General features: G+C 41.8%; 1 protein-coding gene across 1 annotated transcript in view; it reads right to left on the bottom strand.

Moving 5' to 3' along the window:
- LOC117812338 (arf-GAP with Rho-GAP domain, ANK repeat and PH domain-containing protein 1) overlaps positions 1-14,799 on the bottom strand; it is a 29,951-nt gene that overhangs the window by 14,954 nt on the left and 198 nt on the right. The window contains exons 2-6 of the mRNA XM_034683028.1: positions 6,979-7,058; positions 6,178-6,239; positions 3,085-3,510; positions 491-686; positions 235-339 (exon numbers count right to left, since the gene is read on the bottom strand). Of these exons, the coding sequence (XP_034538919.1) occupies positions 235-339; positions 491-686; positions 3,085-3,510; positions 6,178-6,239; positions 6,979-7,058 (869 nt within the window). The remainder of the gene's footprint in view (positions 1-234; positions 340-490; positions 687-3,084; positions 3,511-6,177; positions 6,240-6,978; positions 7,059-14,799) is intronic.

The raw sequence follows: 14,799 nt of genomic DNA, 5'->3' as shown, positions 1-14,799 counted from the left end.
GAAGGAGCAGGACTGTACACTGAACATCAGGACTATGTGCGCCTGATTTATTTCTTCTTCCATCCTGACGATATACTGCTCTATACCACAGAAGACGGACCTCAGGGTGTTTGGTTCGTTCTGGTCTAAATCTGGACTTTGATGTGGACTCGAGCTGTGACAGAGCAGAGGATTGTGTGTGTGTGTGTGTGTGTGTGTGTGTGTGTGTGTGTGTGTGTGTTTGTGTGTTTGCACCTTGGGATCTTCTGTTTCAGAGGCTTTCCGGATTTGCCAGGAGGGAGAGGAGGGGGCGGGGCTGGTCGGGTGGGGACCGTACGACCTGACGGACTCAGTGGCAAGCTGCCAAACATGAACATGAAGAGGGGTTAGAGGAAGCAGTGTCAGCTCCAGAAGCAGCAGTGTATGTAGTACAGTATGTGTAGCACAGTGTGTGTAGCACAGTGTGTGTAGTACGGTGTGTAGCACAGTGTGTGTAGCATTGTTGACGTACTTGTTGGTAGTTGTGGGTGGGTTGGCAGCAGGATCTCCTCCTACTGGACCACCTGCATCAGAGGGGGCAGGGCAAGCTCCCTGATCTTCCTCCTCATTGGATGAGTCAGTATCAGGTTCCTCTTGGCTTGCCCAACAAGCCAACACAGCCACGTGTGGATAATTTTCTCTGATGGGGTTAGGACTCTGTTTCACACCTGGAAGCAGAACAGACGATGAAGACTCAAATCAGCAGGAGGAACAGCTCCAACAGGAAACACTGAAACAAAGTCAAACTCCTGTAGCCCACGATGTGGGCTCAGCGGCTCCCTCCAGTGAAGACATTGGCACTCCTGAACAGTAGTCTAAAGCTTCCATCAGCTGTGACAACGGCCCAACCTCTGGACGGTTGTCACATTAGGACAATGGACTTGATGCTCAGCCAAACAGGACAGAGTGTTTTTTAACCTGTTTAGCCTCTGAAATCTTCAGTACCCATAACCCCCCTCTGTGAGAATGTCTGCAGAGGTGTTCTCGTTTAGCCTCAGTGAAGCATATTTTCAGATCACTTTGACCCGCAGACAGCAGCCCTCTGAGCTGAAGGTTCACTGTGTGCCAACAAATCCTAATCTAGAAACTCAAACCAGCTGAGCCGGTTAAAATATGAAGAGCAAAAGTTCTCCATAAGGTTGGAGCACACCTGCCAAGTGAATGTTGAAAACAATCTTCAGTAGAGGTCTGGATGAGACCAAAACCATCTCACATTGTCTGAATCAATGCTTGTGGGTCAGTGGTAGTTCATTGCCTGTGGGATGTGTGTGTGTGCCTGAAAAAGAAGTTATGGCTGTGCTTTTATTTGCTAGTTTTTAATATTTGGAAGGACATGGACATGTTCAGTGACGGCCCTCTGGCCTCCTTGGTCGTTCTGCCTCTCTTTGTGTTGCAGGTAAAGGTGATCAGGGTGCGTGGCCGGTCACTCAGCGCTCCCAGGAGGCTCTGTGCCTTGTTCAGTTTCTCTCTCTTCTTTTCCACCAAAGAACAACACATTCTCCACACACCCACTCACTCACACACTGATGTTCTCATCTCATCTTTCTGAAGTATTATTCATGTTTTGTGAATAATTGAAGCGTGTTATGTGAACAAATGTAAACATGAAGTGACTGCTAACCTTGAAAACTGACCTTTGACCTCAGACTCTCAGGGACCACTATGGCCCAATCTTAATGTCCTCCCTAAGCCCTGAACCCTGGGCCCTTCTTGACTTAATTGACGTCACCTGGAAAGTGATTAAGGGCAGGAGGTTGTAAGGGCTCAAAACTGTAGAACTAGGAGTGGGACAGCACTTTGAGACTTCTCACGTGACCTGTATTACATCATGTAGCTCACCTTAGAGATATTAGGAATTATTATGCACAATTTTTACTTTCCTCAAATTGAAGGCGGTTAAGAGACTGACTACCTGATTGTCATGTGATCCAGGCTTTTACCATATAGACTGCTTAACCACAACATTTAAAATATATAAATAGGCTATATAAATATAAATATATAAATTATACTGTATACACATTTGTGTGAAGATAAATAGATTAAGGCTGTTTTCTATATTTATACTTACAGGCAGACTTTTTTTGCCTGTAAATTTCATTGCAATTTCATGCTTCTTTTTTTACCATCTCTTTTTTAAATTTCATGTTACGGTGCTTGTTTGCCTTTCCATGCTCGCAGGCTTCCCCTGGGAATCCTGTGTTTTACGTCACAATGCTATTAACCCTGGGTAATTCCCTAACGCTAAGTCTGCAAAAATGCCCACTTACGGAAAGGGGGCATAAAGGGCTCAAAAAGTCAGTGAGAGATCCCTCACACGCTTGAAGATTTAGCAGTGGGACAGCTCTAAAGGCTGATTTATACTTCTGCGTCTCCCCTACGCAGCAGGGGCTGACGCAGACATGAGCCCCACATACTTGTGCGTCGGTGTGTCCGTGTCGCGCAGCAATTCTCCTCCGAAACGCCTGAGGGCCTGATAGCCGGCCGCCTGCTTCCGGTCCCGCTACGATCTCTGTTTACTTTTCCACAGAGTTTCAGAGCGTGTTATGTTAATCTACAGCTGATACATGTTGCTGTTTATCATACAGACATGATTACATGAAGAATAGAGAGGAGGAGATGAAATACACAGCTGATGTGCGGCCAGAAGTGCTGTAAATGCGGGAAAGACAAAGCCACCGAGCGGTCTAATCACAGAGCTTGCGGTCTGCGTCGGCTCTACGGGGAGTTACATTTTGGAGGAGGTGCATGTCAGCTACGTGCGTAGGCCTCGGCGTAGGTACGGGAGCTACGCGGACCCCCGGCGTAGGCTACGCCGTTGATTCAACGCAGAAGTATAAATCAGCCTTAAGCCCTCACGGTTTGAGCGGGAACACGCCTCAAAGTCAGTGAGTGCTTGAGGGTGGACATTGAGATTGGGCCAATATCACGTGTTACTAAAGCCAGTGAAGAAGAGGACTATGCTAATTAACACACCCTTAACTATATACCAATATTTTTATTGTTAAATTATTATTATTGATTTATTAATGAATACATTTTCCTTTGAATGTTTGATCACTGTACCTGTGTGAGAGTCTCCACCTGAAGAGGGCGGGGCTGATGGGGTGACAGGGGTCACATTGCTGAGAATTCCTGTTAAACTGGGTATGTTAGCTAGTGAGCTAACAATGCTATCTAGTTTAGCAGCACCTTCGTTGGCAGCAGGACCAGGTGTTGTGGTGGGGTCTTTTGAAGCAGCAGCTGAGTTAGCCACAGTGCTAACAGCTCCTGCTAAGCAAGGGATGCTTGTGGAGATGTTGTTAGAGATGGTGTCTATGGAGGGCGGAGCCGAGGGGGCCGGGGTGCTGGCCGGGATGGGAGTGGAGCCACCGATAGAGTTGGCAAGTCCAGCCAATGATGGGATGTTTGTGGCGATGATGTCAGTGATTCCAGCCAGAGTTGGAAAGACGACACCATTGGTTGACCCACCAATAGGAGGAGCTTCATTACCTGGGGGAGGGGACACAGTGACATCATCATCAGACATCAACTAATAAATCTGTCAATCAGACAAACACCACAAAAACATCCACCAGGTCCGGATCAAACTCTGAACAGTCAGCACAGACTTTCACAATTCACTTTCACAAGAGTCATTTTAACATATCCAGGAAGTCTTTCACAATAAGAGTCCTTTTAACTCGATCAGGAGGACTGTCACAATCAGTTTAAGAGGTATACTGTGATCCTCAGATGACCAGAGGTGATTTTCACAATTAAAGACCCTTTATCACTCCTGAGGGAAGAGCCTGAGATTATTAAGACAAAGGTTCAGACCCTTATTCAACAAAAGAAAGAAACTGTTGGTTTGTCTGAATGTAATCACCTTCACAGATACAACATGACACTGAGCTGAGATAGTTTTAACTCTAAATGTTACACAGAGTCCAGCTGAAGGTGAAGTAAGCTCCTGGGATTTTATCACATGCCATCAGAAGAAAAACTGGTTTGAGTTAATTACTACAAACATACACACACAACAAACCGGTTTAACTGTCCAGAAACCTGCAGCAACACGTCAGCACAAGCTAAAAATACACTCCACTCTTATGCTCCATGTCTTCATTTTTAAAACATTGTTCTAGGACGCTCTCACAGGAAACAGTCTGTACAGTGCTCAAGCTCATTTCTCCCCAAAGTCCAGTTTGTTGGCCTGTGTGAGTGCTCCATACTGTGCTCAGGCTCGGTGCACTTCCTTGGCCCTGGAATGGTTGGAGGAAGTAAAGTACAGTTTTTTGTGCATGAGCACAAGCAGGGTGGAGTGAAACACCTGGTTTTATTGACTTTCACCCAAATGCCACACGTCTCATCGGCACAGCCTCACATAGAGACAGAGCTAAACGCTGTCAGGCTGTCTAGTTTATTCTGCAACAGCAGCAGGAAAACTCTTTATTGTCATATTTAAATATAAAATTTAAATATGACAGGAAACTGACGAATTTAAACTTCTGTTAGAGAAAGACGGAAAAAGGGGACTCCCATACTGACGTAGGAAGAGGAATCAACGATTAAACAGAGCTTAACATCTACAAGTGAGTCTACAGCAAACAAGCATAGCATTAGTTGGCATCACGGTTTCCCTCTAGCTGATCAGGATTATGTCTGTTTACAACATCACACCGAGTGACAGGAGGGACAGGGAGGACTCTACCTTATACATGGAGAAAAAACAAGGAAACATTGAAGATGGCTGTCTTTGCTCGGGTAAGACATATAAATAATCAGAAAAGATGGTTCCACAGCTCCACAGCCCTGTAAACACTGGTAAATGATCATATTAACAGGGGTCTCTCTCAACTCCTCTCCCTCTCAGTGCATCAGTGCAGCAGACTGGCATTGATGCACTGTCTCTCAGAAAATAAATGAAGTTATTTAAAAATTCAGACTGAACTTGTTGGATCACATTGTCATGGACCAAAGCCCTGTGTGTGATGACGTTTGTACAACAGGTGACTGAGTGAGTGAGTGCAGGCTAGTGGGGACTGAGGAGCACAGACAACTTAGTTTGAAATGTTCATCTGGAATGAAACAAATGTTATAGGTAGCTCAACACACTTTCTCAGGTTGGACAGTGGATGTTTGTATGTTTGGGCAGCGTGGGAAACAGGGAGAACATTTCAAACAATACGTATCATTCTTCATTTCAAAAACCTCTAACACGGGCTGAAGATATGGCCATGGGTGCTCATGTGGAGAATTATAGCCATCATTACCACCTCTAAATGAACTGCCTGATCTGAGTGAAATCTGCTCTGTGGTTGCTCCACGTTCAACCGTGGAGACGAACGATATACAGGTATGACTAAACCACTGAGACAAACAGAACTACACAAACACATTTCACTGTCTGAGGGATCAGATTTCAGTAAAGAGAAGGACATTGATGAGCTGACTTCAAAGCAAAAGTAGTGAGTAACTAGAGCATTCATAGAAATGTAGTGGAGTAAAAAGTACAATAATTGTCTTCTGAATGTAGTGGAGTAAAAGTAGCAAGTTCCCCCCAAAAATAATACTCAAGTAAAGTACATATACTCAAAAAATGTACTTGAGTACAGTACTACTTTTTTTACTGCCCACCACTGGTAAGGGACCATCAGTATAAGCTAATCTCATTCATACACATTCAAACACTGCTGAATAACAGCTGGAGCAATTTGGGATTCAGTATCCTGCCCAAGGACAATACGGCATGTGACTGCAGGAGCTGGGACCTTCCAATTGAGAGATGACCTACTATGCCCACTGGACCAAAGTCTAACGCTGTCACAGAGGATTCACAGAGATTAGTTGAATTCTTCACAGTGAATTGGAACAAATAATAACAACAAATAAATAACAACGACAAACTGACAGCCAGACAGAGGGGGACAGAAACATAAAACTCTGTTAATCATAAGGTCTGTTTTAAAGAAACACTCTAACTGCTTTGGGACTCATTGAGTCAGACTTCAGCTCAGTTCATCTAATTTATTCATTTGTTGTCTTATCTTTGAGTCAGGGTGAGTCCATACGAACCCTTGTACCTGTGTGTGTGTGTGTGTGTGTGTGTGTGTGTGTGTGTGTGTGTGTGTGTGTGTGTGTGTGTGTGTGTGTGTGTGTGTGTGAGTGTGTTTTTACCTGTGCTCAGGTGAGCCCCATTCAAGGATGCATCCTGTGGATTATTCTCAAAGATCAGGTTTCTGAAAAGTAGAAGATACGTTTTGTAATGATGAAACTTTCATGGTATTGTCATCTTGTTGCCATGTTGTTGTGATATTGTATGTTGTTAATATGTTGTTGTGATGTTGCTGTCATGATTTATATTGTTGTCATGTTGTATGTTGTTGACATGTTGTTTTCATGTTGCATGTTTTTTATCATGTAACATGTTGAAATGTTTTTGTCAAATTGTAAGTTGTTGTCATAATGTATGTTGTTATCATATTGTCATGTTGGATGTTGCAGTCATGTTGTAGTCAAAAATATGTCATGTTGTATTTTGTTGTCATTTTGCCTATTGTATGTTGTTGTCATGGTGTAAGTTGCTATCATGTTGTTGTCAGGTAGTATGTTTTTGTCGTGTTGTATGTTGTTCTCATGTTGTCACAATTTTGTCATGTAGTTGTCATGATTCTGTATGTTGCTGTAGTCATGTTGTTGTCACGTTGTTGTAATATTGTTGATGCATCGTAATGTTTTATGTTGCTGTCATGTTGTATGTTACTGTTACGTTGTTGTCACATTGTTGTCATGTTGTATGTTGTTGTCATGTTGTATTGACGTTGTTGTAAAGTTGTTGTCATGTTGCTGTTATGTTGTATGTTACTGTCACGTTGTTGTCACATTGTAGTCCTGTTGTATGTTACTGTCATGTTGTTGTCATATTGCTGTCATGTTGTAGTCACGCTGTTGTCATTTTGTAATGTCAGGTAAACCCACCTGTCAAGAATTGAGGTGGAGCCTGTTGTGTCCCTTGTGTATCGTGCCCGAGGTTTGGGGACTGGAGGGGGCGGAGTCATCTGAAGGATCAGAGTCTGTGATTATTTATTGGTTCAGTTTGATTATCTGGTTAAACTAATCATAATAGCTTGTTATTAGGATAACGGCTACTGAAGAAGCCACAGAGTGAGACATGTCAGCTCTGAAGCTGCTACGGCTTTTGACACCTGCAAGCTGCTGCTGTAATTTTTAGAGTCTTTCGGCACCAATTTCAATTTTATATCAGCTCCAGACATTCTTAATCGTCTGCTGAATTTAGTCGCTCTGGAATTACTTTAAATAATGACATAAAATAACAATTCACTCATGGTCACAGGGTGCTTGCAGGTGTTGTGCACATTCTGTTGAGGAACTTATTTATTGTAAAACTGGTATGTTTTAATGTTACTGCAGTGTCTCCTATGGATGCAGTAGTATAAACCTTCCACTTGTATCTGCATTTACAGACATGTCTGCAGTGTTAGTGAAAGTTAGCCAGCAAAGACAGCACAGCCACACACATCCTGATGTAGTTGCATGGTTTAATGGGCCATTAAAGTAAAGTGAAGAACATTTACAGTGATTACAGCGAGATGTTGTCCCTAAAGACTGATCACCTGCTCTGAGTCTGAACTCAGATGCAAAAATGTGATATCCACAGAGTGTCTGAGCAGAAAACACATGCCGTTGTGTTTTCTGAATTGCCGTTGTGTTTTCTGAATTGCCGTTGTGTTTTCTGAATTGCCGTTGTGTTTTCTGAATTGCTGTTGTGTTTTCTGAATTGCCGTTGTGATTTGAACTTCAGGGCCAACGTAGAGCAGGCTGTAAGACATGTATTAGTGATGATAAATGATAAATCATGTCTGTATTCTTTTTTACTTATATTCATAATAAATAATAAATCATGTCTGTTTATTTATTATTTATAATCAATAATGAATCATGTCTGTATTATTAATTTTACTGATAAATCATGTCTACCCAGATGAAAATTTTACTGCTCAAGGCTTTCTCTACTAAATCTCTGGAGACAAAATTGAGATTCTCACTTCAGCCTCATTCAAGTTTCAAATTGTTCTCATTTGTTTCTCATTAGTTTCTCCTAAAATTCATTAGGAGAAATAATTGAGACCATGACATGAGTCTTATTTGAGACTTAAATGAGAGATCTCATTAATGGCTCATTTTCTTCTCTTTTTTTTAAATATATTTGTTGCCTTTATTTGACAGGACAGCTGAAGAGAGACAGGAAATGTGGGGAGTAGTGAGCGGGGGAAGACATGCAGGATATGGTCGACCGGCCGGGAATCCCTGGCGATCCCTGCGACGAGGACTGTAGCCTCTGTATGTGGGGCTCTTAGACGGCTTGGCCACCAGCACCCAAAATAATCCACACCTTTAATTGTAATAATCTGGATGAATCTGGTCAGCTCTTTTGCGACCCATATTTTAAATAAATGGTCTGTCATACCTGGTATGAAATCTCTATCTTTTGCAATTTCTCTCAAATCCACTAAATCTTTGTGAAGTTCTTTTGTTCCAAACAGACTTGTAAAGGAAGGACCATATTGTGAAGTCAAAGAAGAGATCATTTCACATCTAAATAGCTGATCTTGCAAGTGGTTCAAATGTTTTAATGAGAAATGTTAGTTTGTGGACAATTTCATTGAATTCTTAATTTTGCAGGGCACTATAAATCAGGGTTCTCACTTTTTCCCAGAGATAATTTTCCAGGACATTTACAGGACATTTTCAGTGAAGATGAAGCTGGTATGACAGTCTAAATTTAGTTCCTAATTTAGTTCCTAAATAGTCTAATATGTTCCTCTCAGTGGAAGTCTACATTGAAAGACGTGTAGTCTATGGCTATCAATGAAATCGTCTCTTACATACTTAAAAAAATATGGCAAATTGATAATAGAATAATGCAACCACAGATGTACAGCACTTCACTTTATTAGTGCAACCAAGTAACAATGATAGGCAAAATCTCAGCTTTCTCTTTTCTCAAAAAATATAAAATGAGCTAAGAAAAAAACAAAAGAGCCAGCAAAGGAATCAGGAAGCTGCCTTACTGAAATAATTAAATAATAATAATGATCAGAGGATCAGTGCATCAATGACCTAAATAGAACTGAATGACAAAAATGGCCACAAATGTTTCTCAACTCAACTCAAAATATACCTGCTTAATCATGATATTCATCCTGCTAAGTGGTCGATATAAAACAAAGCAAATTTCACGTTTTCTACAACGTGGAGTTTCTGTGCAGCTGTGTCGCTCTTTTTGTTCTGTTTGTTTTCACTATCGGGGGTTTGCACTCCTGCTAGGTAGAGCAGGGGTTCTGAAACTTTTTGGAGCCAGGGACCCCTTACAGGTGAGAAAATTGACCATGGCCCCTCATAATTGTAACACAGATTAAGCACATTAGTGGTGTGTCATGAACAAAAGCTGTGGCTCTGAGAGCCGATGCTTTATAGTGAATCAGAAGAGCCGGCTCGCATCGAGAGAGAGCCGGCTCCCAGTTTTTTCCTTTCGCTGCTCTCAGTGCTCAACCCCAGCTCTGCTCACAGCAGAACTTTGTTTTGATTGGTCAGCATGGCGGCCATGCACATGTGAGGATATAGGATACAGGTGATGGAGGGGAGGCTGTTTATCCTGGCTTCATCTGTTCCTTCAGAGAGAGTCTTCTTGAAGACAGGGCAAATACTCACTGAGAGGAGAAATCGGATCAGCCCATCCAAGCTGAGGCATCTGATTTTTCTCTATGCCAACCTGAGGACATTAATAATGTTTGCTCCAGTTTGTTTCTGGTTCTGTTTGATTGAGTTTGTTTCTGGTTTTGGTTCAGTTTGCTTGAGTTCGGTTCTGTTCTGGTTCTGTTCTGGTATGGTTCTGGTTCGGTTCTGTTCTGGTTCGACTCTGGTTCAAGTCTGGTTCGGTTCTGGTATGGTTCTGGTTCGGTTCTGGTTCTGGTTGGGTTCTGGTATGGTTCTGGTTCAGTTCTGGTTCTGGTTCAGTTCTGCTACGGTTCTGGTTCGGTTCTGGTTCGGTTCTGGTTCGGTTCTGGTTAGGGTCTAGTTCGGTTCTGGTTTGGTTCTGGTTTGGTTCTGGTTCAAGTCTGGTTCGGTTCTGGTTCGGTTCTGTTCTGGTTCGGTTCGGTTCTGGTTCGGTTCTGGTTCGGTTCTGGTTCGGTTCTGGTTCGGTTCTGGTTCCGGTTCAGTTCTGTTACTGTTCTGGTTCGGTTCTGGTTCGGCTCTGGTTCGGTTCTGGTTCGGTTCTGGTTCGGTTTTGGTTCGGTTTTGGTTCGGTTCTGGTTCAGTTTTGTTCTGGTTCGGTTCGGCTCTGGTTCAGTTCTGGTTTGGTTCTGGTTTGGTTCTGGTTCGGTTTTTGTTCGGTTCTGGTTTGGTTCTGGTTTGGTTCTGGTTCAAGTCCGGTTCGGTTCTGGTTCGGTTCTGTTCTGGTTCGGTTCTGTTCTGGTTCTGTTCTGGTACGGTTCTGGTTCGGTTCTGGTTCGGTTCCGGTTCAGTTCTGTTACGGTTCAGAACCATAACCCTAACCCTAACCCTAACCCTAATCCTAACCCTAACCCTAACCCTAATCCTAACCCTAACCCTAACCCTAACCTAACCTAACCCTAATCCTAACCCTAACCCTAACCCTAATCATAACCCTAACCCTAACCCTAAACCTAACCCTAACCCTAATCCTAACCCTAACCCTAACCCTAATCATAACCCTAACCCTAACCCTAATCATAACCCTAACCCTAACCCTAACCCTAATCATAACCCTAACCCAAATTCTAACCCTAACCCTAATCATAATCCTAACCCTAACCCTAACCCTAATCCTAACCCTAATCATAACTCTAACCCTAATTCTAACCCTAACCCTAATCATAACCATAATCATAATCCTAACCCTAATCATAATCATAATCCTAACCCTAACCCTAAACCTAACCCTAACCCTAATCCTAACCCTAACCCTAACCCTAATCATAACCCTAACCCTAACCCTAATACTAACCCTAACCCTAACCCTAACCCTAATCCTAACCCTAACCCTAACCCTAATCATAACCCTAACCCTAACCCTAACCCTAACCCTAATCCTAACCCTAACCCTAACCCTAACCATAATCCTAACCCTAACCCTAACCCTAATCATAATCATAATCCTAACCCTAATCATAATCATAATCCTAACCCTAACCCTAACCCTAACCCTAATTCTAACACTAACCCTAATCATAACCCTAATCCTAACCCTAACCCTAATCCTAACCCTAATCATAACTCTAACCCTAATTCTAACCCTAACCCTAATCATAACCATAATCCTAACCCTAACCCTAACCCTAATCATAATCCTAACCCTAACCCTAACCCTAATCATAACTCTAACCCTAATTCTAACCCTAACCCTAATCATAACCATAATCCTAACCCTAACCCTAACCCTAATCATAATCCTAACCCTAATCATAATCATAATCCTAACCCTAACCCTAATCTCAATCCTAACCCTAATCATAATCATAATCCTAACCCTAACACTAACCCTAATTCTAACCCTAACCCTAATCATAATCATAATCCTAACCCTAACCCTAACCCTAATTCTAACCCTAACCCTAATCATAATCATAATCCTAACCCTAACCCTAATCCTAACCCTAACCCTAATCATAACCCTAACCCTAACCCTTAATACTAACCCTAACGCTAACCCTAACCCTAACCCTAATCATAACCCTAATCATAACTCTAACCCAAATTCTAACCCTAACCCTAATCATAACTCTAACCCTAATTCTAACCCTAACCCTAATCATAATCATAATCCTAACCCTAACCCTAACCCCAATCCTAACCCTAACCCTAATCATAACCCTAACCCTAACCCCAATCCTTACCCTAACCCTAATCCTAACCATAACTCTAACCCTAATCCTAACCCTAACCCTAATCATAACCCTAACCCTAATCCTAACCCTAACCCTAATCCTAACCCTAACCCTAATCATAACCCTAATCATAACTCTAACCCAAATTCTAACCCTAACCCTAATCATAACCCTAACCCTAATCATAATCATAATCCTAACCCTAACCCTAACCCTAACCCCAATCCTAACCCTAACCCTAATCATAACCCTAACCCTAACCCCAATCCTTACCCTAACCCTAATCCTAACCATAACTCTAACCCTAATCCTAACCCTAACCCTAATCATAACCCTAACCCTAATCCTAACCCTAACCCTAACCCTAATCATAATCATAATCCTAACCCTAACCCTAATCCTAACCATAATCCTAACCCTAACCCTAACCCTAACCCTAATCATAATCATAATACTAACCCTAACCCTAATCATAACTCTAACCCTAATTCTAACCCTAACCCTAACCCTAATCATAACCATAATCCTAACCCTAACCCTAACCCTAATCATAATCATAATCCTAACCCTAATCATAATCATAATCCTAACCCTAACCCTAACCCTAACCCTAATTCTAACACTAACCCTAATCATAACCCTAACCCTAATCATAATCCTAATCCTAACCCTAACCCTAATCATAATCATAATCCTAACCCTAACCCTAATCCTAACCATAATCCTAACCCTAACCCTAATCATAATCATAATCCTAACCGTAATCATAATCATAATCATAACCCTAACCCTAACCCCAATCCTAACCCTAACCCTAATCCTAACCATAACTCTAACCCTAATCCTAACACTAACCCTAATCATAACCCTAACCCTAACCCTAATCCTAACCCTAACCCTAACCCTAATCATAATCATAATCCTAACCCTAACCCTAATCCTAACCCTAACCCTAACCCTAACCCTAACCCTAATCATAACCCTAACCCTAATCATAATCCTAACCCTAACCCTAACCCTAATCCTAACCCTAACCCTAATCCTAACCCTAATCCTAACCCTAACCCTAACCCTAACCCTAATCCTAACCCTAACCCTAATCCTAACCCTAACCCTAATCCTAATCCTAATCCTAACCTACCTAACCCTAATCCTAACCCTAACCCTAACCCTAATCATAATCCTAACCCTAACCCTAATCCTAACCCTAACCCTAACCCTAACCCTAATCATAATCATAATCCTAACCCTAACCCTAATCCTAACCATAACCCTAACCCTAATCCTAACCCTAACCCTAACCCTAATCATAACCCTAACCCTAATCCTAACCCTAACCCTAATCATAATCATAATCCTAACTCTAACCCTAATCCTAATCCTAACTCTAACCCTGATCCTAACCCTAACCCTAACCCTAATCCTAACCATAACCCTAACCCTAATCCTAACCCTAACCCTAATCATAATCCTAACCCTAATCATAACCCTAACCCTAACCCTAATCCTAACCCTAACCTTAACCCTAACCCTAATCATAACCCTAATCATAATCATAACCCTAACCCTAACCCTAACCCTAACCCTAACCCTAATCATAATCATAATCCTAACCCTAACCCTAATCCTAACCATAATCCTAACCCTAACCCTAACCCTAACCCTAATCCTAACCCTAACGCTAACCCTAACCGTAACCCTAACCGTAACCCTAATCATAACCCCCCAGAGGAAAATTTTACTGCTCAAGGCTTTCTCTTCTAAATCTCTGGAGACAAAATTGAGATTCTCACTTCAGCCTCATTCACGTTTCAAATTGTTCTCATTGGTTTCTCATTAAAATTCACTAGGAGAAATAATTGAGACCATGACATGAGTCTTATTTGAGACTTAAATAAGAGATCTTATTAATGGCTAACTTTCTTCTCTTTTTTAAAATATATTTTTTGCCTTTATTTGACAGGACAGCTGAAGAGAGACAGGAGACGAGGGGAGTAGTGAGCGGGGGAAGACATGCAGGATATGGTCGACCGGCCGGTAATCCCTGGCGACCCCTGCGACGAGGACTGTAGCCTCTGTATGTGGGGCGCTTAGACCGCTAGGCCACCAGTGCCCAAAAGAGTCCACACCTTTAATTGTAATAATCTGGCTAAATCTGGTCAGCTCTTTTGCGGCCCATATTTTAAATAAATCGTCTGTCATACCTGGTATGAAATCTCTATCTTTTGCAATTTCTCTCAAATCCACTTCACTTGTGAAGTTGTTTTGTTCCAAACAGACTTGTAAAGGAAGGACCATATTGTGAAGTCAAAGAAGAGATCATTTCACATCTAAATAGCTGATCTTGCAAGTGGTTCAAATGTTTTAATGAGAATTGTAAGTTTGTGGACAATTTCATTGAATTCTTAATTTTGCAGGGAACTATAAATGTTGATGAAAAGATGAGCTCAGGCTCTTTCCTTGCTCCATCTGAGCTCAACTTGAGACACAAAAACTGAGTCTGACAAAAACAAATGGATGAGGTTAGATTTAGACAATTGAGAGAGCTCCCTGATTTCTCCACCTGAGCTCAAAAGGAGTCACAACACTTGAGAAATACCTGAGAATCATTTCAGAATTTGACCAGATCTCCTTTTGAACTGAAAGGGAGACTAAGCTGAGACTTTTTGCAACTTTTTTCTGGAGGCAAGAATGAGAAACAGGAGACATAAGCTATAGTCTCATTGTTGTCTAGGAGACATAAATGAAACACTTTTGAGATCTCCTCTCTACATGTCTTTTCCTATGGGTAAATTATTTTTTTTATAAATGATGAATCATTTCTGTATTAGCTATCATTAATAATAAATCAAGTCTAAATTATTTGTAT

This window comes from Notolabrus celidotus, chromosome 5 (assembly GCF_009762535.1).
Source record: "Notolabrus celidotus isolate fNotCel1 chromosome 5, fNotCel1.pri, whole genome shotgun sequence".
Taxonomy (NCBI): Eukaryota; Metazoa; Chordata; class Actinopteri; order Labriformes; family Labridae; genus Notolabrus; species Notolabrus celidotus.
Note: the sequence above shows the minus strand (reverse complement) of the source record. Positions and strands in the feature narration are given on the sequence as shown.